We start from the raw sequence: 22445 nt of genomic DNA on the forward strand, positions 1-22445 counted from the left end.
GCGGGACGCAGCAGCACCCACACAGGTACTCGGGGGCAGACACAGCTCAGGACAGCGGCAGAGGGGCTCAGGGCAGCTGCACATCCCCTCTGGGCAGCATGTTTCCAGCTGTGGGGATCCCTAAAGAGTGGGGGGCACAGACCACAGGCCCCCCCCAGCATGGCACACATCAGCACTCACCTTGCCTGGGTCCTCCACACGTGGTGCTGTTCCTTGGGAGAGGAAAGGGATGAATGCTGAGGTGGCAAGTGGTGTGAGGAGCTGGGCAATGAGGATCGGAGCCACCTGGTTCAGAGGGTTTATTGCGAGCTCCCAGGAGCACAACATGCCCTGGGCAGTGAGTGGGCAGGGGGATTGTCTTCACAGTAAGGCTCCTTCACTGGGATCGGATGTGGCAGCAGCATGGAGAGGAGCAGGGTCCCCGCAGGAGCAGTGCCCAGCTGCCTGCAGCCTGTCTGGGTGCATGCAGGGCAGGGGGAAGTGGTGGGTGCTGCTCCCTCCCTGGGGGAGGCAGTGGTAGGGAAGCCATGAGCAAAGTGGTGGCTAGAGCAGGGGCACAGCTCCTCACCCAGCCAGGACAGAGCCCCAGCACTCCTGATCCCCCACCCACAGGCAGCCCCCGGGACTCCTCGCCTGCACCAACAGACAGCCCTGGCCCATCCTGCCAGGCATCGTCCCGTGGGTCTGGGCTGATCCGGGAGCCCTGCTAGCTGTGGGAGTGGCTGGTTCCTGGCACAGGTGGCCTGGGTGCAGCCCATGGGACAGGACAGGCTGTGCAGGGGTACCGGGTGGTGGGGGCAGCCGGGCACTGCCACCGCAGCTCCTAGTAGGGCTCGTTTTTAATGAAGCGGCTGAACATGGTGAAGGCGGCGAGCGGACGGTCTGTGGGCACCATGTGTCCAGCTCCCTGCAGGACATGGGTGGGGACAGGTCAAGGCCAAGCCAGCACCACCCTGCTCTGGCTGCAGCACTGGTGTCTGGCACATGCAGCATCCCTGTCCCCCTGAGCCCCCAGCCCTACCTTGACAGTGAGGAAGGCAATGTTGGTGAATTCCTTCACGAAGCCCCCGATCTGGTTCTCACCTCTCTCAGTGTAGAGCCAGGGCCGACGAGCCACCTGCACCTGGGTCCAGCAGCAGCACCCTCAGTGCCAGCCCTGCCCAGGCTCTCCCTGCAGCTGGCCCTGGCACAGCTGAACATGCTGGTGACTGCCCAGCCCAGGCCCTGCTCTGCTCACCTACCTTCTGGCACAGGGAGTCCACAAACCACTCATCCCCGAGGAAGTTGCAGGCCATGTCGACGTCCCCATTGTACACCAGGATCCGGTATTTCTGCAGAGCAGGAGGAAGGTGAGCACTGGGCAGGGCAGAGCCCCAGGTAGGCAGAGGAGGCTGGTGTGGCAGGGATGGTTCCAGGGCCCAGTGGGTTCCCACACACACACCATAGCTCCAAGCAGCTTCAGATACTGGTCATTCATCTGCATGTAGAGGCGCTTGTAGCTGCGGTTAACCTCGAAGCTGCAGGGGAAGGGTTGGTGTCAGGCAGCTGCTCCAGCTCATTGGGTCCCTCCCTTCCAGAGCTCACTCACCTGCACACCTCCCACTCTGGAGCCTCGGGGGAGATGTGCAGAGCCTTCCGCACCTCTGGGGAGTTCAGATACATGCTGAGGGCTGTGGAGTTGGTGCAGGGAGGGTCCATCCGGACCCGCTTCCGGGCTACCGGCATCCGGAACAGGTTCTGGGAGAGTCAGGAGAGTCCCTGCTGCAGCAGCAGCCACACTCTGCCCCACAGGCAGAGGACAGTCACAGCCTGGTGACACGGGTACCTGGGCTCACCTGCCGCCAGGAGAACCTCATTGGCATCCGGATGAAGGAGTTGCCCAGGTCATGTGTGATGAGACAATTACCCTCGTACCTGGCATGGGGACAGGACAGTGCTGGAGGAACAAAGGTGCAGGGCCCTCCCTGGGGGAGCCCTCAGCAGCAGCCAGATGTGGGTCCCCTGCCCAGCCACCATGTTTCTTGGTCAGCAGGGACTTCACATGCCACAAACCAAACACAAGCCAGTGCACGGACACATGTGCCCCCTGGGGCTATTCTCACCTCATGCTCCCAGGGACACCACCATCACAAGGGGCATAGAGGTTGTAGATGTTCAGGCCAGACTCCTCGATTATCTGAATTGCCTCCTGCATCTGTAATGAGCCACAAAAAGAGTTTGGGACTTGGGGTGGTCAGAGGACTGTGGACCCAGCCAGAGCCAGACACTGGCACCAGGCACGCACTCAGAGGCTCCAGACCCTCTCACCTTGAGCGTGCAGTTCAGGTTGGCATTGTCATGGAAGTTACATTTCCCTTGGGAACAGCAGTAGGCCTGTAAGTCCTTCCACAGCCTAAGGGCAGAGGCCAGAGGCTGGCACTGCACTGCCTGGGAGGGAGCACCCACCCACAGCCATGCCACAGGCTCCCTGCCTCATGGGCTTGTGGCTCAGCCCAGTGCCCTGTGCAACCCCCCAAAAAACATACCCACAGGAGCTGCTTGGGATGAGGGGCCACCCCCAGAGCCTGGCTGCTGGCCCCAGGCAGGCCAGGAGCTCCCCTCATCCCACTGTGACCCCATCAGCCCCATCCCACACTGTGCCCCATCCTGCTGACACGGGGACATTGAGTGGCAGCCCTGCTGCTCTCTTACTTGGTCCCCAGCAGGCCATGGTAATAGGCAAAGTACACCAGAGAGTTGTCATTGATCTCGTAGGATGAGAGGCCATTTCCCACAGCGATTCCCTGCGAGGCACGAGGAAAACAAACTTTGTTGTGTTCCGGCTCCCTGCAGGCAGCCGTGGTGTGGGGCAGGAAGCAGATGTGGCAGTGTTTACTGCACGGAGGGAACAGGAGGGGTTGGGGGTGCCTGAGAACGCTCCCCTGATGAGCACAGCAGGGACAGATGGACACGTCCACCTGCAACTGCTGCCAGCACCCCCAGAGAAGATGAAAGGCTGGGGGTCAGACCCACCCCACGTCCCAGCAGAGCCCCGCACATTGGCTGCACAGCCAGTCCCCACCCCAGTGCCATCTGAGAGCCCCAGAGCAAGGCCATGTTGAGCCCTGTGCTGCCTGCTCACACTGGCCAGTAGCAGAGCCCAGCAACACACCTTCAGGTTGAGGCTGGGGTCCTGCATCACCCACTCAGCCAGCGTGGGGATGTAGACCCCCCCATAGCTCTCCCCGGTGAGGAAAAGATCATTTTTGGAGTACTCAGGGAAGAGCCGGAGGAACTCCTTCAGTGCCAGGTAGTTATTGTGAGCAACCTGCAGGCAGGGGGAACCAGGGTCAGGCAGGACCCCTCAGCCAAATGGGTGCAGACAGGACCTGGGTCATCATCAGACTGGGTCACTCACCTCAGTGTCATTTGTGGTGTACTTCTTGTTGTCAGAGAATGAGAAGCCGACTCCAGCGGGGGACTCCAGGTAGAGTATGTTGGAAATCTGCAGGGAGAGCAGCAGAAGTGGAGGTCAGAGCAGATCCCCCAGCCCCTCCTGGCTCAGCAAGGCTGGTGGCAGCACCCACAGGTGCCTGGCTTCCCCCAGGGTTGGTTGGGGGGGCACATTCCTGCCCTGCTAAACTCGAGAGGAGGGTGTGTAGGACAGGGGGAACCCCTCAGGGCCCCCCTCTCCCCACAGTCGTGGGAGGTCACAGTGCCTGCACCTTGTTCCAAGCATAGTCATTGTACTTCAGCGTCACTCCATCAGGCTGGATCTGGGGAAGCAGAAGGCAGTGAGCCATGGGTACAGCCAGGCGGGCCCCAGGGGACAGTTCATGCCACACAGCTGACCAGCCCCCAGCACTCCCGAGGAATGCGGCTACTGACCAGGAAGGGGCCGTGCTCTTTCAGGAAGCCCTCCATGGAGCTGCAGCCAGGACCCCCGTTCAGCCACAGCACCAGAGGGCTGCTCTGGGGGTTGCTCTGGGCCTCCACGAACCTGTGGACACGCGGCCCATCAGCACTCTACCCCTGCCCAGCCCCGCCGCGGTACCGGCCCCAGCCCCACGTACCAGTAGTGGAGGTACATGCCCGGCCGGACGCAGAGGTAGCCCGAGAAGTGCCGGAAGGCGGGCTGCTTGGACAGCCCGGGCAGGAACGTCACCTCATGGTCCGAGGGGGCGGCCCGGCTCAGCCCCAGCCCCAGCAGCACGAACAGCAGCACCAGCCCCATCTGCGAGGGGGGGAAAAGGGAAGGTCGGGGCCATGCTCGGTGGCAGCGACGCAGCTATCCCCGGTCCGTCCAGGCTCCTCCCGCTCCGCCGGTCCCCTCAGCCCTGGTCCTACCCTGTCACGGCTCCCGGGCCCCCCGGATCCCTCCCGGGCAGCTCCCCCGCCCCCCCGGCCTTAGCCGGTCCCGGTCCCGCTCCCCCTCCCTGTGCCGGACCCCCCGAACCTCGGCGGCTCCCGGCGCGGCAGGCGCGGTCCCGCCGGGCACATGACGCGCGCCCATATGACCTCCGAGCGATCACGTGAGCGGGGTGGGGCCCTGCCGCGGCCAATCAGAGACCACGGGGCAAAGGGCTCCGCCCCCGCCCCACTCGCGCACGTGGGAGCGGCCCCGGGACCGAACCGGGTGGGGGGGGAGCACGGGGTGGGTCCCTGTACCGGCCCCGCACCGAAGCCCCCGGACTCCGGCACTGGGGGCGGGAAGGGCCTGAGGGCACGGCGGGGGCGGCACCGGTGGGCAGAGCCGGGTGCTGCCGGTGGCACCGGGCACGGTGGGGACAGCTGGGGGCCACCGGCTACAGCTGAGTGCCACCAGGCACTGCTGGGTACAGCCGGGACCTCCGGGTGCTGCTGGGCGCAGTAGGCACAGCTGGGGAACAGTGGGCAGAGGTCCTGGCAGGCATGCGCTGCCAGGCACCACTGGGCACAGCAGGTGACACCAGGCATGTCCTGGGACAACCGAGCCGCACTGGTCACAGCTGGGTACAGCCGGGCACCACCAGACACTGCCAGGCACTGCTGGTGCCACCAGGCACAGACAGGCACCACCAGACACTGGTGGGCATCACCAGGCAGGCTGTCAGTACCATCTGTGCCCCATTTGACACGGGGTCCCTTCCTGCCCTCCCTCTAGCACTAGGGCCGAGCCTGTCACCGCCTGCCAGCAGCTGTGACGGGGACAGTTAAAAATAGCACCATCGGCAGCCATGGCCGCCCGCTGCCGCCTCGCTGCACGGTTCCACCACGTCCACGGCACCAACGTCCAGCTGGATGCCTCGCGCACGCGGGCCACCCGGGTGCAGAGCTTTGCCAACGGGCTCTGCTTCAGCCAGGAGCCGCTGGCGCCAGGACAGGTGTTCCTGGTGGAGATCGAGGAGAAGGAGGGGGGCTGGTGCGGGCACCTGCGTGTGGGGCTGACAGCCATCGACCCCCAGCACCTGGAAGTGGTGCCTGAATACTCACTGCCGGACCTGGTCAACATGGGGGACACCTGGGTGTTTGCCATCACCCGCAGCCACAATCGTGTGGTGGTGGAGGGGGAGGCAGCAGCGCCTGTGCGGGCCCCTCCCTGGGACCCCTTTCTGCAGATCGAGCGGATGCGGATCCTCCGTGACACGCTGGTGGGGCGCAGCTGGCCCGGGCGCTACAGCCACATCCTGGACGACCTCTACAAGACCAATGTGCTGCCTGCCACTGCCCGGCGCAGCCGGATCGGTGTGTTGTACGCCCCGCAGCCTGACGGCACTGCTGACATGCACATCGTCATCAACGGAGAGGACATGGGGCCCAGTGCCAGGCACCTGCCCACCGCCCGCCCGCTCTACGCCGTGGTCGACGTCTTTGCCTCCACCAAGAGCGTCCGGGTCATCCCGGTGGAATATGGCTGTAGGTACCTCCCCACCCCCACTGGGGCATGTCCTGCATGGGCCAGGAGCTGGGGGTCTCCGGCTGGGTCATACACGGTCCTCAATGGTGGGAGCGTCAGTGTGTGCCATGGCAGAGGGATACGGGGCAGAGAGACACAGGGCAGAGGCTCCTTGCCACGTCCAGCCTTGCCCCATGGCACGCAAAGGCCGGAGCCTTGGCATCAAAACATCCGGCTGTGCCGTGTCACCTGCCCTGGCACCACACCGTGTCCCTGTGCCTGCCGCATGCCCCAGCCACAGGGTGCCCTGGGCAGACACCCTGTGATGCCATCGGACGTTGGGCAATACCCAGCGTCCCTCGGCTTAGGAGGGGCTGGGAAGGCTGGAGCTGGTTGCTGGCTCTTGCAAGGAGTTAGGCTAATGAGGGCCAATTAGCACCATACCAAAGATCAGCAGATGCCAATGGCTGGGTGAGGAGGCAGAAGAGCGAGTACCGCGGCACCGCTTCTCTCACTGGTGTAAAGTTCAGTGGCTTCTGTCTCAAGGCCAGAATCCGTGATTCTCCCAGCCAGCTGCTGAGAACTGGATTATCCCAGCCGGGAGGTTAAACGTGCCTGGTGCTCAGGCCCCTGGCAGCTTGCCGATGGCAACTGGCCACAGAAGCCCCCTTGGAGCCCAACCACATGCCAGGGACTGGCCAGCAGCACATACCTCTGTGCGAGCTGCAATCTGGCTGATCCCCCTCCACCAAGATTTTGGTAGTTCCGGTGTCTGCAGCACTTCCGCAGGGCTGAGCAACTGCTCTCAGTGTGGTTCTGCTCCTGGCCAGGCTCCAGCTGGGGAAGTGAAAACCCAGAGTGAGCGGCTGTGCCGCGGTGACAGGCACTGTGGGAGGACGAGGCGGGGGGTGTCAGGGTGTCTATGACCTGTCACCCAGCACCCGGCACGGCAGAGATAAGTGCTCCATCCACCCCAAAACAGCCCCAAGGTTGGAGCCGGCTGGGCATGGCTTGGTTGTGCTTGGCAGAGCTCTGCTGGTGCCACTGGCCCCATGGATGGACTGGGCTCCTGTTCCCACCTGGGGCTTGTCTTGGGGGTCTGCTGAGCTTGGGGTGCTCACCCTGGTCTGGCTCCTGGTGGCAGAGGATGAACTGAGGCCCAGCAGATGCACTGGAGTCAGCTCTTGTTTAAAATCTGAGAGCACCAGCTATGGCTGGTTGTGCCTGAGCCATGGAGCACTGAGGGCTCTGGAACAGGGGCGCATCACAGGAGCAGGAACTGGGCAGAGCCCACGTGTGTGGCCATGGAATGGCTCTGGAGATGGTTGTCCCAGCGGCATGGCCAGAGCAGTCTGTGGGCAGCATGGCCCTTGCCTGTGGCATCCATCTGGCAGCCTGGCACCAGCACTGGCAGAAGCAGACCAAGCACAGTGTGGGCATGCAAGACCCTAGGGAGCTGCTTGACAGCCCCCAGGGAAGACAGCTCCAAACCAGCATGGTAACACAGGGCTGCCCTCCCAACCTACTCCCAGGGAACAGGAGAGCTTCGCTGCCCAGGGCCCTCCTGCTCCCATCCCAGCCGGAGCACCAGGCTGGAGCCCAGGGCAGGACAATGGCTGCTGTTGCTGCAGAGCGAGCTAAACCCCCTACCCTAACCCACGGGGGCCTGAGGAGCCTCGGGCCCCATCCCTCTGCTCCTGGCTGTGTCAGCTGCTCCTCTCTGCTCTCTTCCAGTCCCCTCCCTGCAAACCCTGTGCCGGCTGGTCATCCAGAAGCACATCATCCACCGCTTGGCTATCGAGGGCCTGGACCTGCCCCCCCTGCTCAAGAGCTTCTGCCAACACGAGTGAGGCCTCAAGGGGCTGCCCTGGGACAAGCAATAAAACCAATTTGAGACAGAAAGGGATTCAGATTCCAACTGCTGCGGCCAGCGCCAACACTGGAGAGCAGGGACAGCTGCCCAACCTCCTTCTGGGGGAGGGGGCTGCCAATTAGGGTTTTGAGTCTCCAGGCAATGGGACTTTTTTCCCCTGCACTGGGGGGCTGCTGGGGGGCTACAGCACTGCAGCCTTCCAGTGAAATAGGAAGAGCCCAGTCAGAGGGGGCTCCAGGGGCTGGACCCCCCACACTCAGCAGCTGCTTGTGGGAGCCCCTTCCCCTCCAGGGGCACGAAGCCAGGCTGTGAGCCTGCAAGTGCAGCCTGGGGGAGGCACTGGGATGGCCGGGGGGATCCCACCAAGACCCAGGTGGAACAAGCAGGGCCCAATGCCAGGGTAAATTACAGCTGAGTGCTTGTCCCGCACTGGCAGTTTCAGTCTTGGGAAAGATGTTTACCCTGAGATTGGGATGAGTTATTATTTCCTGTGCTCCCAGCAGGGAGGGGGACAGGGCGGGCGCTGGAGGGGATCCCGTGGTGCTCAGGGTGCCATGCTGGCAGCAGCCACAGCTCAGGCATGTGCCTGTGGCCATGGAGCTGGTCACAGTGACATGGGAGAGGGTCCCACTGTCCCTGTGCCAAGCTGAGAAGGGAGGCAAGCTCAGAGCTGTGCTGAGCAAGGGTCAGAGAGAAGATCCCTCTTAAAATGTGGTGTCCATATGTACCAGGAACAGAGATGGGGAGGGACTGTCAAGCAGAGCCCCCAGGCATGGCTGAGGGTGACACAGGCAGCCCCCAAATTCACAGAAAAGTTTTAGGAAACTCCATGCTATATTTAGTCAGATATTTGATAGTATCAGATAATGTTACAAAACCCCTCTATTGAGAGGAAATCCCCAACCACACTCCATCCTGCTCCTGCCACAGCCTGACTGCCAAAACCAAAGCGTTAACAAAGGCAGTGCCGACCGAGAAAACATGGACAGCAACTGGACCACAGTGGTGAGCAGGATCTGTGACATCCCCCACCATGTCCCCACATGATGGGTGTTGGAGCTGCTCTCCTGGAGAGGGGGGATGGGGCTTTTGCCCATCAGGACTGATGCCCGAGGGCTGGAGCTCTTTGCTCCTGTGAGTGCTTTTCCTCCCCCACCCCATGTGTGTGGGTCCTTTGCTCCCTTCCTCACCGCAGCTTTGTTTGGGTGGCTGTGACCCACAGCATCCCCCCGCCTCCCCCTGCATGGGTTGTTGACGGGGAGGGCGGGTTCCCCTTTCTGAGGAATGGAGAGCAGCTGACACAACCAGACAAACAACTCCTCCACTCAGGATCACTGCCAGCAGCAGAGACTGCCGCCCTCTGGATCTGCGGCCACCCGACCATCAGACTCCCCCACGGTGGGGGGGGACAGGGAGCCAACCCCCTGGAAGTGCCCTCAAGGGCCGAGCAAGCCCCACATCCCATCCAGCCACAGCTGCTGCAGAGACAGAAGCATCTCCCAAGCAATAACAGGCTGATTTATTGCTCTATTGCACAACACATCACAGCTGGATGCTGGCAGAACCTGTGGGTGCTGGCCACAGATCAAATAATTGTGTCACATGCCATTATACCATCACCTCCCACGCCACACCACCCGCAGCTGGCTGCCAGCCACGTCTCCAGAGCCAGGTCAGTGGCCGGTTACCCATTCCAGTGCCATCTCACGTTCCCAATCTGGCTCCTCAGCTGCCCCGAGCTGGAGGAGATGCACGCTCAGCAGATAAGGAGCCCAAACTGCCCTGTCCATGCCAAGCCCCAAGGGAGGGACTGGCTGAGGGGACACTACTGGGGTGAGGAACTGCCAGGGCTGGTACACAGAGCAAAGAGGGACCCACTCCAGGCTAGAGCTTCACCTCCACATATGGACTGATCCAGCTGTCTGCCAACACACAGGGTCCTGTACCGACACCCAAACTCTTCCCCACTGCTGTGGGTGAGGAGCTGGCTGATCTCCACCATGAGGAAGGACACTACCAGGGATTTATTCAAGGACTCGTTCCAGGAGCTCATCAGGACCTCCACAAGGCCATCAGCACTGTCCTCCTCAGCATGATGGACAGTGCTTCCCTTCGGCCACTGCCTGCTGAGCATCTCTGGCTGCAGTGTCTTCTCTGAGCTGACCACCTGTATGTGCTGGCTGGGCAGCTGGAGGGCCTGGCTGAAGCAGCAAGTGCAGCTGTTCAGGCCTTTCAGGTCCACCCTGTGGCATCCTCCAGAACCTGCACGCCGAGAGCATCGCCCCCTCTGCTGATCACCTGCACCGACTGCTGCAGCACTGCAAACTCACTCAGCCACAGCCTGGCCGTGGACTCCCTGCAGAGGTCAATCACAGACTGCTCGATGCACTCTTCCGTTCTTTGTTCTACCTCCTCCTCACCATCACTCTCTGGGATTTCTGTGGCTTGCAGTTCAGCTGCAGATGAAGGATCTAACAAGGACTGAGGGCATGGGGGCCTGCTCTGGAGGAGAAGAGCTTGAGGGGTGTCAGGTTGAAGAACTGCAGGGAGCTGCCGGTAGACTCTGGAGGACAACCCCAGTTGTGAGGAATGCTACTTGTATACACTGCCACTGAGCTGCCACCGTGGGGGGGGCCTGGATGGGGCTCAGTTTAACCTAGCACAGCAGAGCTGACATGGGCAGGCTCTGGGTGATCCGGATGGGAAGCTGAGGGTGCTGTGGTATCAAGAGGGCTCTTAGAAACACACTTCTGCTTCTAAGAGTGCTGGGCTAGGGAGGTCAGGCAGCTTTCCAGACCACACCCAGCACTGAACACCTGGCCCAGCCCCTGGGTGACCATCTCCACGTCCCTGCTGCCCCCCCCCAGCTCCTCTCCCGGTGGGGTGGCCCAGATCTCCTCATCCAGCACCCGGTACCTATGGAGCTGAGTCAAGGCGTCGGGCGGCACCGGGCCCCACCATGGCGGGGCTCACGGTGGTGCCGGCCCATGGCGGCCACCAGATGCTGCGCCGCCCGTGGGGGGGGGATAAAACTCACACCCGCAGCGATGCCCCTGGCACGGAACAGCGCCCGCACCGAGGCCCCACCCCGGCAGACTCAGCTCTCCTGGGGAAGGGCACCGCCTCCTCCATTTAAAGGACGGGGACACCGCCCACACCGGGATGTGGCCAATCAGCGGTGTCCAGACCGGGTTGGTGAGCCAACCAGCGCAGCGCTTTCCGTGACCCCTCCCTGACTCGGCTCGGCGGTCGAATCAGCTGCCACTGCCGGTCCCGCCCCGCCCCTTCAGTGCGTGCCCTGAAGCACCGCCCACACTCGGGAGATGGCCAATCAAAGACGTCCTGTCGGGATTGGAAGGTTCGAGCTTGCCAGCGCTGCGCTTCCTGCCACACCCTCTGCCTGAGGGCTCCGCGGCCCAATCAGCACGCGGTGCCCGCCCCGCCCCGCCCCGGCCGCCTGTTGCTGCTGTCAGGGGGGCTGAGGAGATGGCGGCGGCCGGGGAAGGGGGGACTGGCGGCAGGACGGGGACGGGGACGGGGACGGGGACGGGGACGGGGACGGGGACGGGGACGGGGACGGGGACGGGGACGGGGACAAGGACGGGGACGGGGACGGGGACGGGGACGGGGCGGCCGCCTACCGGGGACCTGCGCAGCGTGCTGATCACCAGCGTGTTGAACCTGGAGCGGCTGGAGCTCGACCTCTTCAGGTGCGCCGGGCCACCGAGACCCCCTCCCCGCCGCCGCCGCCCTCACGGCCGCCGCCTTCACGGCCACTGCCTTCCCCCCGCAGGGGCCGGCACCACTGGGTGCCCGCCACGCAGCGTCTCTTCGGTGGGCAGATCGTGGGGCAGGCCCTGGTGGCAGCCGCCCGCGCCGTTAGCCGCGACGAACAGGTCCACTCGCTGCACTGCTATTTCGTGCGGGCAGGTAGGCCGGGACCGGGACCGGGACCGGGCTGCGAGGTGGGGCACCAGGGAGGTGGTCCCCAGGGCTTACGGCGGGACCGAGGCTAGGTGGTGCATCGGCGGCTGAGGGGCTGGGTAATCCGCGGCTGAGGGGGTGCCACCGTTCCGGCCCCAGGCCCGCAGAGCAGGTGCGGGTGACGCTGCCAGCGCAGAACTCAGTGGCTCAGCCCTGTGCGCAGCCTGCAGGCCAGGTCCTCTCTGTGGCGGGTAGTGGTCTCACAGCAGAATGCCCTGTTCGGCCCCAGGGGACCCCAAGGTGCCAGTGTTGTACGAGGTAGAGCGCACTCGTACAGGGAAAAGCTTCTCTGTCCGTTCCGTGAAGGCCATCCAGCATGGAAAGCCAATCTTCACCTGCCAGGCCTCCTTCCAGCTCTCCCAGGGGAGCCCTGTGCAGCACCAGTTCACCATGCCAGCTGTGCCACCCCCGGAGGAGCTGCTGACACAAGAGGAGCTCATCCAGAAGTTCCTGCAGTGAGTGAGGTGGAACGGGCTCCCTGGAGACGGCTCTATGGAGGCACAGGGGGAGGTGGGAGAGGATCAGGGCCTGAGGAATTCCCGAATACACCAGGAAAGGAGTGGAGAAGAGGGATGGGGTAGTAGCCATGACCCTCCTGCTTTTCTGTGCAGCTTCAGCCCCGGGGCTGCACAGATGTGTCCTTGGCCTTCCCAGCATTAACCTCCGCGCTGGCCTACAGGAATCCGAACTTGGCAGAGAGGTACCGGAAGCATCTCAACAAGATTCAAGCTGAAGATGTGCCAATTGATATCAAGCCTGTGAACCCACCAGATATATTTGGCTCTGAGCCGCAAGAGCCAAAGCAGCTCTTCTGGGTCCGAGCACGAGGCTACATAGGTGGGTCCTGCTAGGATGGACATGCAGCTCCCTTGGGAGCCAACGGCTGGGCTCAAGCTCACGCCACAGAGCAATGGAGGGGGCCAAGGGGTCATGGCTCAGGCACCCTCTGTGCCTTGAGCCTGCGGGGAAGCCTGGGGATCTCAAGGCTGAAAAGGTGCTTGAGCATGGCGGGATCCCCATGTGCCATGCTGAGCTGTGGTGGGCTTTCCCATGGGGCACAGTGAGGGGAGTGGGTCTGAAAGGGCACCTCAGCTCTGCCAGGGGCTGGTCCCACGGGATGCTGAGCTCCTGGGACTCTGCCTGATGCTGCAGCCCCAGGCTCGTCCCAGGGCCGCTCCCAGCAGCGGCAGTCACTTTGCAGGAGAGACTGACATGAAGGTGCACTGCTGTGTGGCCGCTTACATCTCCGACTACGCCTTCCTGGGCACAGCCCTGCTCCCACACCGGCAGTACCACATCAAGTTCATGGTGTCCCTTGACCACTCTATGTGGTTCCACACGCCCTTCCGAGCGGACCACTGGATGCTGTACGAGTGCGAGAGCCCCTGGGCTGGTGAGTCCCTGCCACCTTCCCCAGCGACCTGCGTGGCAAGGGACAGCCCTGGGGGTGGTGGGTCACAACCTGACTGCCCCTCTCTGCAGGTGGGTGCCGGGGACTGGTGCAGGGACGGCTGTGGCGCAGGGATGGGGTCCTGGCTGTCACCTGTGCACAGGAAGGAGTCATCCGAGTGGACCAAACGTCAAACCAGAGCAAGCTGTAACTTGTAGCTTGTGTTCCTGTGGGCTGGAAAACACCAAGGAGGGATCCCAGGACCAAAAACAGATGAAAGGCAGGAAGACGCCTTGAAGGAGACAAGGATGGATCCAGCACCATGGGGATGGGGACACACAGGGGCAGCTGCTGTGACTGACTGCCAGCTGTGCAGCGCATCGCCACACACTGCAGTCAGACACCTTTCACCTGCCTTCAATAAAGCCATGGAGTGAACTGCTGGACTCCTTCTCTTGGACTTTGTCCCCTGGGCACTGTCACTGTCCTTGCCTGAGGGAGCCAGGAGCACCCAGGGCAGCTCTGCACGCAGTCAGCCACGTCAGGACAAGAAAGTGCTTCAGTGGCACGTGCAACTTCCCCTTCTCACTTCTGCCCTCCTTGTGCCCATCACTGCTCCTCTGGCTCTCTGGGGTGGGCTGGGGAGGGGGCCCAGGCCCTGGCAGCCAGGGAGGGAGCCAGAGCAGCTCCATAGCACTCAGGGGCAGGAGGCAGCACAATCCCGCTGATGGTGCCTTGGGGCTGTGACACTGACCACACCCAGCTGGTGCCTATACTCCTATCCAGACTTTAATGAATAAAGTCATTTTTAGTGTTATGTGAGCTTTATGGGAAGCTCCTGGCAAGCACCCTGGGCCCTGCCAGAAGCCCTCCCGTTCCCTTATTCAGTGTCAGTCTGTCCCAGTCTGCTCTTGCAGCCCCTGCAGTGGGGGCAGAGCAGGTGGTGAGCACCCAGCCCCACCGGGCCAACCAACCACAGAAAGTGCATTTTGGTGGCACCTCCCATGCTGTGCCACCCTGCTTCCTGCCCTGTCCCCACCCACAGCACTACTCCCTGCTGCCTGGGGACGAGCCCCCAACAGCCCCCTGCCCCACAGGGCGCTCACTCCAGCGGCTCCTTGATCAGACACTCCTTCAGGGTGGGCTGCTGCTGCAGGGGTGGCCCAGCCTCCTGCAGGTCCTGCAGCCGGGCCTCCGAGCGCCGCTTGTCCTTGCCCACCTTCCAGGCCAGGTGGATGTGTGCCTGCAGGAAGGGCCCCAGCAGCGGGTGGCTGCCCTGGGCCTCCAGCAGCTCCAGCGCCTGCTCGCAGCAGCCATGGGCCTCCCCAAGCTGGTCCAGCTCCTGGTGGCAGACGGCCAACCCCGCCAGCGTCAGGAGGAAGCGGCCAGAACCGCAGACCCCCAGCCGGTCCTGCAGCCGGTAGGCATTGGCCCAGGTGGCAAGGGCCTCCCGGTACATCCCGGTGCAGGTCAAGCGCTGAGCAGCACGCAGGTCCTGCAGGAAGAAGAACTCGAGGAACTCAGGAGAGCGTCGGATCTCGGCGATGGAGTGCAGGTGGGACAGAAACTGCTCGAAGGCTCGGCTCCGCTTGGCGATGGTCTCGGCGGTGAAGTTCCGGCGCAGCCTCTTCCTGGGGAAGGCGACACCGGCCATGTCACAGCTGAAGCGGTAGCGCAGGCGGTGGTTCAGCCGCTCGAAGTCCGAGTAGCGCCGGGTGATGATGGCGGGGGCCTTGTCGAACCGGCCAGAGCGGATCAGGTAGATGGTGTAGAGCTGTGGGAGGAACCGGGAGTCAATGGCCGTGCCGTGGTGGTGTTAGAGAAGAGCCAGCACGGGGCTGCAGGGGGTCTGCCAGGCGAGGGGGGAATGGGCTGGGCAGCCACACCCCAGCACCCACGGGTGATAGTTACCTGAGGCTCATCTGAGCCGTCGGCACCATCCGGGCAGCACGGGGAAAGACAGAGAGAAATAAGCGCCAGCCCCGGGGAACCCCCACCCCAGGGCTGCAGGGCCCGATCCCACCGCGCTCACTCACCACGTACTTGGAGGAGCGCTCGCTGACCACGCTGGCACTGGTGACCTCGAAGAGCAACCGCTGCGGTGCCAGGCTGCCCCGCGACCGCCGCCACAGCTCCTGCAGCTGCCGGGTCAGGAGACTGCCACCGCCGCACTCTGCACCGGGAGGGGATGTCAGCCCACTCGCCACGGGGCATGGGGATCCCTGCCAGCGCCTGGGTCCCCCCCGGGGTGCTGCACCCGTCCTGGCCCCCCAGCACCTGCCTCCATCCTCAGCACCGGCTGCTGCCCCGGTCGGCTGCGGCTGTTCCCCCAGCTCCTCTCCAGCACCTTCCTCCTCCTCATCCTCCTCCTCGTGGCTCGTGAAGCTCAGGGTGCCGCTGAGGCGTGTCGACAGCCCCTCCGTGTCGTCCTCCAGCTCGGAGCTCTCCGGGCAGTCCTCAGCCTCGGAGCCTCCGTGTTCCCGCTCCTCCCGGCCGCCTTCGCCGCCCAACGCGTGCCGCAGCCGGTGCAGGATGCGGGCGGCCATCCCGGCAGGACCGGCTGCCCAAGGACGGTCAGGACCGGCGGGTCGGGAAGGGGCCGGGGGCTGCTCACCGTGGGACACCCGGGAAAACCCCGCGGTGCAGCCCCGGGCCCCCCCGAGCCCTGCGCCCCGTCCCAGTGCAGCCGCGTCCAGCCGCGGGCGCTGCCACTTGCTCCGTACCGAGCCGGGCCGGGCCGGGCGGTGCCCAGCGATGGCCGCGGCTCGTCCCGGGATCCTCCCCGCGCGGCTCCGCCTCCGCCGGGAACCCGGATCGGGGCGGCGGGGTCGGGATCGGGGAAGGGCTGCTGCTCCGGGAGGGACCGGACAGTATCGGGCAGCCCTAATCTATTCCACCCGGACATCCCCCCTGGTGATCCCCTGCCCGAGCTGTCCTGACCATGCCCCGGGAGCCCGACTCCCAGGGTCCTGGTACCGCGGTATCCCAATACTTTGGTATTTCAACACCCTGATGCCCTCATATCCTGGTACCTGGGTACCCTGACACCCTGGTACCCCGATAACCCGCAAATCCTGGTATCCTGATACTCCAAGCCCCTGCTGCTGCAGAACCCCCACATCTCAGTACACCAATACCTTGGTACCCCCGTACCCCACAACCAGGCTCCCAACCCCGCTCTGTTGCAGATCCCCCAGACATCCCTGGCCTGCCCTGGTGCACCACTGCCCTCTCCTTGGCCTTATTTAGCTCCCTGCTCATTCCCTCCTCGACGTTTTCTCAGGAATGTCTATTAATATCGAGGAACCAGCCCAGCTGCTGCCATCGCTCCAGCCCACTCACTCACTGAGCCCTGCTCTCACACCCCGCACCCTGTCTGGGCTTGGACAGGGACCCCTGAGCCCCCCTGGGTATGGGTGGGTTTGGGAGACATCTGCACCCAGTGCCAGGGGGGAACTTTAAATGAAAATGGGGATGCTGGGAAAGCCAGGAGCCAGGGGATCCCCTTGATGTCCCTGGTGGAGGGCTCTTGCAGGACAGGGTGTTGTCAGCCTGTGACTGCAGACCTGTACCCCTGTGACACCCCCTCGGACCACCATGAGGCATGGGCCACTTGGCCACCACTTCTGTGGAGCCACTAGCCCCAGCTGGGTCCTAGGAAAGCAGCTGGCATGTGCTCTGGTGTAGAAAGAGAGAGCCTTCAAGGAGGAACCCAAGCAGATTACTCACTCTCTTGGCAGCATGGGGCAGCATGGGGCAGCATGGTTCCCTTTGGGCCTGGAACCCCACACCTCAGGGGGCTGAGCTCCTCATCTGGGGTGGGGTGCTGCAGCACAGCTCTGCCCTGGCCCAACCCAGCAGAAAATGGGGGGGGGAGAGGAGCACTGGAACTCCTGAGCTGCTGCAGAGGTGAGGGAGGGTATTCCGTACCCAGGGCTCTGTGCAGAGCCCCTGCCCCTTTCCCCCCTGTCTGGGACTCCAGGGCTATTTTTAACCCCCTCCTTGCTGAGATGGGGCTGCTGCAGGGGGGCAGAGCCATCCTCCTGCCAGGGCTGCTGTCCCTCCCCAGAGGGCTTGAATTTCTATGCCGGCTTCAGCTCCACCTTAGATCCCCAGCTCTCGGCCAATAACGCTTTGGCTAAAATAGGTAAAATGTCCCCCTTGCCAATGAGTGGGGCCGGATTTACACCGGGAAGCTGATAGGCTGCAGGGACCAAGGGCCAGCTGTTGGCGACAAGCCAGGCGGTGGGGACACTACAAATTGGGGTGCCAGGGACACCAGGGAGCTCCCGGGGACTTCTGCTGCAGGAGGCGGTGACTCCCTCGGGGAGGGAAGCAGCAGCAATGGCTTCAATGGTAAGAGACCCCATGCTGCCGTGTGCCACACAATGCGTGCCACGTGCCACGTGCCATGTGCTGGGGCGAGACTCAGCAGGGCAGGAGGTGCTGGTCACCTCATGTCCCCCAGGGATCTGGGCTGCCATGGTGCCTCTGTGGATGGCAGCAGGGTGACAGCCCCCAGGGATGGTGCAGGACCGCTCGGCTGCCCAAGGGGTGTTCAGGGATCCTGGATCAGCCCCGGCTGGAACTCAGGGCTGCGTAGAGGTGGTGGTGGCAGGGGGTAGCTGAAAGCTGAGCACTGGGTCATGCGACATGGCACCGGATCCAAGCAGGCCCACAGAGCCCTCCTTTTTCAGGAGAAACTCGATCGGACAACAGGTGCCAGTGGCTGCAGATTAATGGCTCCCTATAAGGGGATCCAAGGAGAGCCCCAAAATAGTACTGCGTGCCTGGGACACCAAGGCTGCAGGCAGGGACAGTGGCCCCTGCACTATGGAGGCCCCCAGCAGGCAGATCCCCCAGAACAGCGCCTGATGGGCACCTGGGCAGCACCAGAACCACAGAGATCAGTGGGGGCCATATCTTGGGGGTCATCTTGCAGCCCTGCACAATGCGGGGAGCTCTGGGGGAATCTGGGTGCTGGTGGTGATGGCCCTCCCTTGCCTTGCAGACAGACCAGCAGGCTGAAGCTCGAGCCTTCCTCAGCGAGGAGATGATTGCTGGTGAGTGTGGGGGCTATGGGGTCTCCCCCAGCTCCATCCCATGCGCTCCTTGTCCCTGACCCCCCCCTCCCTGCAGAGTTCAAGGCCGCCTTCGACATGTTTGATGCGGACGGTGGTGGAGACATCAGCACCAAGGAGTTGGGGACGGTGATGAGGATGCTGGGCCAGAACCCCACCAAGGAGGAGCTGGATGCCATCATTGAGGAGGTGGATGAGGATGGTGAGTGGCCCTGGGTGGTGGGTGCTGGGTGCTGGGCAAGCAGCCTGACCCATGTGTGGCTTCCCTCTCACAGGCAGTGGCACCATCGACTTCGAAGAGTTCCTGGTGATGATGGTGCGCCAGATGAAAGAGGATGCCAAGGGAAAGTCTGAGGAGGAGTTGGCCAACTGCTTCCGCATCTTTGACCGGTGAGTGTGTGGGGGGGGGGTGGCCGCCCACATTGCCCGGGGAGGAGAGAGTGGGGCCACATCCTGTGTCACCCTCCTGCAGGAATGCAGATGGCTTCATCGATGCAGAGGAGCTGGCTGAGATCCTGAGGGCCACTGGGGAGCATGTCACTGAGGAGGACATAGAAGACCTGATGAAGGACTCTGACAAAAATAACGATGGCCGCATCGACTTCGATGGTGAGTGATTGTGATGGCCCCGGCCAACTGCTGGAGCTGTGAGGCCTGTGCCAGGCCGTGGACTGAGCGTCTGCTCTCTTGCAGAGTTTCTGAAGATGATGGAGGGTGTGCAGTAAGGGACCAGACATTCCTCGGGCCAGCTGCTGCACGCAGCCCCACTCCAACACCACCCAGGGAGCAGCAGCTCCGCAGCGCCCAGCCCCTGGCTGCCCAGGACCCTGCCCCATGCCGGGGGCTTGGTCTGACCCCCTCATCAGCAGCCGAGCTTTTCCTCCCATCTGTCACGCGTGGTTTCACCCAAAGCCTCAATAAACGAGGAAAGGCTTGAGCTGCGAGCGGGGCCCCGTTTCACTGGGTTTGTGTGGGGAGGGGGCACTGTGCCTCCTGTGCTCCTCCCCCTGGCGGGGGATGGGGACGTGTCCGGCTGGTTGCCCCACACCCGGCGCTAGTCAGGCTGAGCTGGGGGGGGTGGGGGCCGCGGTTCCCACGGGCTGCTGGGCGGGCGCCAGTCCTGAGCTCAGAGTTTCCATGCGGAGCAGCCGGTTCGGTTCGCTGGGCAGCGAGCCAGAGAGCACGGCCCCAGCCCGAGGGCTTCCTGCATGCAGCTCCGGGAACCGGCAGGACTCTCGGGAGCCGCACCTCAGGGAGCCTGCCCGACACCGGGACCCCTGTGTCCCACCCGGAAGGGCACAGGAGACCTGGTTATAGGACGGGGGCAGCATTCCCCTCCTCCCTGAGGGCTGAAGGCAGTGACAGAGCCTCTGTGCCTGGCCAGCGTGCCCTGCAGCTCCCGGGAGGGCTGCTGCTGCTCCTCCTCCGGCCCTCACAGCGGCTCCTTGACCCTCTCCATCCGAGGAGTGCAGTCGGGGGAACAAGGGGGGCCAGGGAACGCCCGGCATACGTAGGAACAGCGGGGCCGACACCGTGCAGCCAGCAGGACATAGGGACACGGCTCAGAGCTGGTCACATCCCCGTGGCACAGGGGAGCTGAGCCTCCCGGGGAGCCAGAGGCCACGGAGGGGTCTGACCCTACTCCAGCCTCACGGGCCACAATGGCACCGGGGAGAGGGGACACGAGCCACGTTCAGGGGACAGCGGGGACATGCGCAGCCACCCAGGCTGCCCTCTGCAAGGCCACAGCCGGGCACCGGCAGCTGGTGCTTCAGCTGGGGGGCAGCACCGACAGCCCCCGGCTGCGGGAGGAACGGAGCAGGAGGAGTGCGGAGGTTCGGGAGCTCAGCGCCGGTAAGAAGGGGCCTGCTGGTCCGGAGACCCCCCCACACCCACGGGAGTGGAGGCAGCAGAGGGGGTCCGGGGCTTCCCTGGCTCAGTGTCCCCCAACCTGCAGGGCTGTGCCAGGCGCTGCGGGGGGGGCTGCAGCAGGCAGCGGCGTCCTCCGAGGAGCGGCGGGAGCTGGAGCGGCTCTGGGTGCTCTTCCTTTCCACCCTGGAGCTCTTCCTGCAGGACCTTTGCCGAGCCCACCACCTCTGCCACCTCTTCTCCAGACAGGGGGGTGGCATGACCCCACTGCGCACCAGGCTGGGGGGCAGGCGAGGGGGAGTGCCTGTGCAGCCCCCAGACACCCCTCGGCTGGAGGAGGAGATTGAGCAGGTGAGGACCACGCTGGTGGAGATGGAGAGCAGGGCCAACATCCCACTGTGGGCAGTGGAGGCCACCCAGCCCGCAGGGATGGGCAGCACCACAGCAGGGGTGACTCGGGGGGGGACCGGCACCAGGCACTGCTGCAGGATGCTGTGAGGAGGGGTCAGGGAAGAGGCAGCAGGGCTGGCACCCCCCTGTACCCACCCAGACACCAGGGGATGGGATCCTGTGCACGCCGTGTCGAGGTGGGCGATGCTGGGGGCTGAGCCTGCCCTCTGGAGGGAAGAGGACTATCCAGGCACCCCCATTACCCCATGCCGTGGGGGTATCTCCCTTCCTGCCCACTCACTGAGGGGCTGGGGGTCCTTCGGTCCAGGGTGACCAAGAAACTGCCTCCAAGCACTAATGGGATGCTGAGCTGCTACAAAACCCCAGCAGAAAAGTTATAAACATGCATTTATTTATACATTAACTGTGGGACGGATTTCATTAATTTAAAAATAGCCTATGGTACAGAATGTTGTGGGGAGCAGCTGGGGGGAGTAGGCAAGGACCCCAGTATGACAGGGGTGACGACACGGGTCAGGTCTCCTCGTTCTTGGCCTGCTTGGCGTACGTCTCCAGCACGTACTTCTTGTAGGCTGAGGAGAGAGGGGGGACACAGGCTAAGAGTCTGGCGGGGGCAGTGGGATGCAGCAGCTGCACTACTGTCCACCCCAGAGGGAAGGTGAGAGGTGGGAGTGCTCCAGGCACTCACCGGTTTGGTTCTTCCACAGCTCAGCAGCGTGTGTGTTCAGGGGACTCTCAGTGTTGGGCTCTAGGGAAAGGGGCTGGGTCAGTGGGTGGGAAGAAGGAGGGGTGCAGGGCCTCCCTGGCCCCCTCCCCCAAGCCCAGGCCCCACCTGCCAACAAGCTCTGGATGGAGAGCAGGATGGTGCGGACGTCGTAGAGTGCTGACCATTTGTCCTTGAGGATGTCGAGGCAGATGTTGCCCTGTGTGTCCACGTTGGGGTGGTAGCAGGGGGTTAGGAACCGCACAGTGGGCGCCGTGTAGGGGTAGCCGGGGGGGAACTCCAGTGACAGCCGGTACCGCAGCTCCTCGTAGGCCTGGGGACAGGAGTCAGGGGGGGGGGGGGGGGCACAGCCCGGGGGAAAGGGGGAGAAACCCAGGTCCCCCCCCCAGAGGGTCCCGGAACTCACCGTGCCGGCGGCGCCATCGATGGTCCCGATCCACTTGAAGAGGTTGTCGGACTCGGGGAAGGCGGAGATGCCTTTGTCACCGGACATCTGGGCCGGGAGGAACAGTCGTCAGGGCGGCCCGCGCCCCGCGCCCATCCCCAGTACCCCCCCGGGATCCCACTCACCATCAGCGCCATCAGTTCCTGCTGCAGCCTGCGGGGGAAGCGCACGTTACCGACCAGGCTCGACCCGACGGGGCAGCCCCCGGTCCCCGCCCCCGGCCCCGCTCACCTCTTCCCCACCGAGCCGCGGGCAGCCGTGGAACCCGCCTCAGCTGCTTTGCGGGCGGCTACGCTGGGCACGGCGGCGGGGTCGGCGTTCTGCGAGGCCATGGCGGCTCCGGGGCGCTGAGCGACGCTCCCGCCTCCGCCGGTTCACGGGAGCAGGACGGGGCTCCCACTCCCTCGTTCCCACCAGGACGCGGGCACCGCTGCTGCTTTCCGGGGCAGTCCCGGGCGCTCTCCCGGTACTGTAGGAAGGTTCGAGGTCGCTCCGGAGCGGTCCCGGTCCGGTCCGATCCGATCTCTCCCCCTGGGGCCCCGCCCGCTCCGCGCCCCGTTTGAATGTTCCCAACGTGCGGCCGCTCAACCAATCAGAGCTCAGCTCCGTTCGAGCCGGCCAATCGCCGTTCGCCGGGGATGCGGCTGCCGCGGTAACTGCCGGCGGGCGCTGATTGGCCGATGGCACCACGGCCGCAGCGCCGCGATTGGACAGTGCCGCGAGGGGAGGAGCCACGGCTCCCCGCGGGCTCTTAAAGGGCCAGAGACCCCCCCAGGAGGCGGCGGAGTGGGTGCGAAGCAGTTTTATTGGGGGG

General features: G+C 64.0%; 8 protein-coding genes across 11 annotated transcripts; 4 read left to right on the forward strand and 4 right to left on the reverse strand.

The window, feature by feature from the left end:
• Positions 1–284: 284 nt before the first annotated feature.
• On the reverse strand, positions 285–4525 carry CTSA (cathepsin A). Its single transcript, XM_071760230.1, has 15 exons — positions 4436–4525; positions 4053–4213; positions 3868–3979; positions 3705–3755; positions 3398–3484; positions 3152–3307; positions 2692–2783; positions 2308–2392; positions 2103–2194; positions 1836–1914; positions 1589–1737; positions 1442–1517; positions 1242–1331; positions 1022–1123; positions 285–907 (listed from the first exon to the last, which is right to left on the reverse strand). Exons 1-15 carry the CDS (start codon positions 4490–4492, stop codon positions 824–826), a joined length of 1473 nt encoding a protein of 490 aa, XP_071616331.1. The 5' UTR covers positions 4493–4525; the 3' UTR covers positions 285–823.
• Positions 4526–4697: 172 nt separating this feature from the next.
• On the forward strand, positions 4698–7756 carry NEURL2 (neuralized E3 ubiquitin protein ligase 2). Its single transcript, XM_071760237.1, has 2 exons — positions 4698–5874; positions 7589–7756. The coding sequence occupies exons 1-2, from the start codon at positions 5196–5198 to the stop codon at positions 7702–7704; spliced, it is 795 nt and encodes a 264-aa protein (XP_071616338.1). The 5' UTR covers positions 4698–5195; the 3' UTR covers positions 7705–7756.
• A 768-nt stretch (positions 7757–8524) lies between these two features.
• LOC139803716 (zinc finger SWIM domain-containing protein 1-like) lies at positions 8525–10716 on the reverse strand. The gene is given in 4 exon segments (XM_071760135.1): positions 8525–9660; positions 9662–9977; positions 9980–10319; positions 10681–10716. Coding segments are annotated over 4 exon segments (741 nt in total). The 3' UTR covers positions 8525–9611.
• A 482-nt stretch (positions 10717–11198) lies between these two features.
• Positions 11199–13539, forward strand: ACOT8 (acyl-CoA thioesterase 8). Its single transcript, XM_071760236.1, has 6 exons — positions 11199–11437; positions 11521–11657; positions 11941–12166; positions 12391–12548; positions 12913–13104; positions 13194–13539. Exons 1-6 carry the CDS (start codon positions 11214–11216, stop codon positions 13310–13312), a joined length of 1056 nt encoding a protein of 351 aa, XP_071616337.1. The 5' UTR covers positions 11199–11213; the 3' UTR covers positions 13313–13539.
• Positions 13540–13906: 367 nt separating this feature from the next.
• SNX21 (sorting nexin family member 21) lies at positions 13907–16003 on the reverse strand. 4 transcript variants are annotated; one of them, XM_071760234.1, is made up of 3 exons: positions 15379–16003; positions 15145–15274; positions 13907–14875 (listed from the first exon to the last, which is right to left on the reverse strand). In XM_071760234.1, exons 1-3 carry the CDS (start codon positions 15645–15647, stop codon positions 14204–14206), a joined length of 1071 nt encoding a protein of 356 aa, XP_071616335.1. In that variant the 5' UTR covers positions 15648–16003; the 3' UTR covers positions 13907–14203. The 4 variants fall into 4 exon arrangements, with proteins under 4 accessions (XP_071616335.1, XP_071616334.1, XP_071616336.1 ...); XM_071760233.1 differs by having other exon boundaries at positions 15138–15274; positions 15383–15989; XM_071760235.1 differs by having other exon boundaries at positions 15138–15274; positions 15379–15609.
• Positions 16004–17313: 1310 nt separating this feature from the next.
• On the forward strand, positions 17314–19124 carry TNNC2 (troponin C2, fast skeletal type). The gene is made up of 6 exons (XM_071760238.1): positions 17314–17457; positions 18113–18164; positions 18241–18384; positions 18458–18572; positions 18655–18791; positions 18876–19124. Exons 1-6 carry the CDS (start codon positions 17446–17448, stop codon positions 18905–18907), a joined length of 492 nt encoding a protein of 163 aa, XP_071616339.1. The 5' UTR covers positions 17314–17445; the 3' UTR covers positions 18908–19124.
• Positions 19125–19445: 321 nt separating this feature from the next.
• LOC139803435 (regulator of G-protein signaling 9-binding protein-like) lies at positions 19446–20865 on the forward strand. The gene is made up of 2 exons (XM_071759600.1): positions 19446–20036; positions 20140–20865. The coding sequence occupies exons 1-2, from the start codon at positions 19844–19846 to the stop codon at positions 20547–20549; spliced, it is 603 nt and encodes a 200-aa protein (XP_071615701.1). The 5' UTR covers positions 19446–19843; the 3' UTR covers positions 20550–20865.
• On the reverse strand, positions 20833–22386 carry UBE2C (ubiquitin conjugating enzyme E2 C). Its single transcript, XM_071759601.1, has 6 exons — positions 21863–22386; positions 21757–21784; positions 21593–21679; positions 21295–21499; positions 21151–21210; positions 20833–21034 (listed from the first exon to the last, which is right to left on the reverse strand). Exons 1-6 carry the CDS (start codon positions 21961–21963, stop codon positions 20976–20978), a joined length of 540 nt encoding a protein of 179 aa, XP_071615702.1. The 5' UTR covers positions 21964–22386; the 3' UTR covers positions 20833–20975.
• Positions 22387–22445: the final 59 nt, after the last annotated feature.

This window comes from Heliangelus exortis, chromosome 16 (genome assembly GCF_036169615.1).
Source record: "Heliangelus exortis chromosome 16, bHelExo1.hap1, whole genome shotgun sequence".
Lineage (NCBI taxonomy): Eukaryota > Metazoa > Chordata > Aves > Apodiformes > Trochilidae > Heliangelus > Heliangelus exortis.

Coding starts and splice junctions, on each gene's coding strand:
- SNX21 (XM_071760231.1), bottom strand. CDS start 15,647: ATGGCCGCCCGCATCCTGCACCGGCTGCGGCACGCGTTGGGCGGCGAA. Junction 14,876..15,137: donor AGCGCTCCTCCAAGTACGTG/GTGAGTGAGCGC, acceptor TTCCTCCCACAG/CTCTACACCATCTACCTGAT.
- CTSA (XM_071760230.1), bottom strand. CDS start 4,492: ATGGGCGCGCGTCATGTGCCCGGCGGGACCGCGCCTGCCGCGCCGGGA. Junction 1,518..1,588: donor CCAGAGTGGGAGGTGTGCAG/GTGAGTGAGCTC, acceptor CTTCCCCTGCAG/CTTCGAGGTTAACCGCAGCT. Junction 1,332..1,441: donor TGAAGCTGCTTGGAGCTATG/GTGTGTGTGTGG, acceptor CCTGCTCTGCAG/AAATACCGGATCCTGGTGTA.
- UBE2C (XM_071759601.1), bottom strand. CDS start 21,963: ATGGCCTCGCAGAACGCCGACCCCGCCGCCGTGCCCAGCGTAGCCGCC. Junction 21,500..21,592: donor TCGATGGCGCCGCCGGCACG/GTGAGTTCCGGG, acceptor TCCTGTCCCCAG/GCCTACGAGGAGCTGCGGTA. Junction 21,035..21,150: donor GCTGTGGAAGAACCAAACCG/GTGAGTGCCTGG, acceptor CTCTCTCCTCAG/CCTACAAGAAGTACGTGCTG.
- ACOT8 (XM_071760236.1), top strand. CDS start 11,214: ATGGCGGCGGCCGGGGAAGGGGGGACTGGCGGCAGGACGGGGACGGGG. Junction 11,438..11,520: donor CTGGAGCTCGACCTCTTCAG/GTGCGCCGGGCC, acceptor TTCCCCCCGCAG/GGGCCGGCACCACTGGGTGC. Junction 11,658..11,940: donor CTGCTATTTCGTGCGGGCAG/GTAGGCCGGGAC, acceptor GTTCGGCCCCAG/GGGACCCCAAGGTGCCAGTG.
- TNNC2 (XM_071760238.1), top strand. Junction 18,385..18,457: donor TGAGGAGGTGGATGAGGATG/GTGAGTGGCCCT, acceptor TCCCTCTCACAG/GCAGTGGCACCATCGACTTC. Junction 18,792..18,875: donor TGGCCGCATCGACTTCGATG/GTGAGTGATTGT, acceptor GCTCTCTTGCAG/AGTTTCTGAAGATGATGGAG.
- NEURL2 (XM_071760237.1), top strand. CDS start 5,196: ATGGCCGCCCGCTGCCGCCTCGCTGCACGGTTCCACCACGTCCACGGC. Junction 5,875..7,588: donor CATCCCGGTGGAATATGGCT/GTAGGTACCTCC, acceptor GCTCTCTTCCAG/TCCCCTCCCTGCAAACCCTG.
- LOC139803435 (XM_071759600.1), top strand. CDS start 19,844: ATGGCACCGGGGAGAGGGGACACGAGCCACGTTCAGGGGACAGCGGGG. Junction 20,037..20,139: donor GGTTCGGGAGCTCAGCGCCG/GTAAGAAGGGGC, acceptor CCCAACCTGCAG/GGCTGTGCCAGGCGCTGCGG.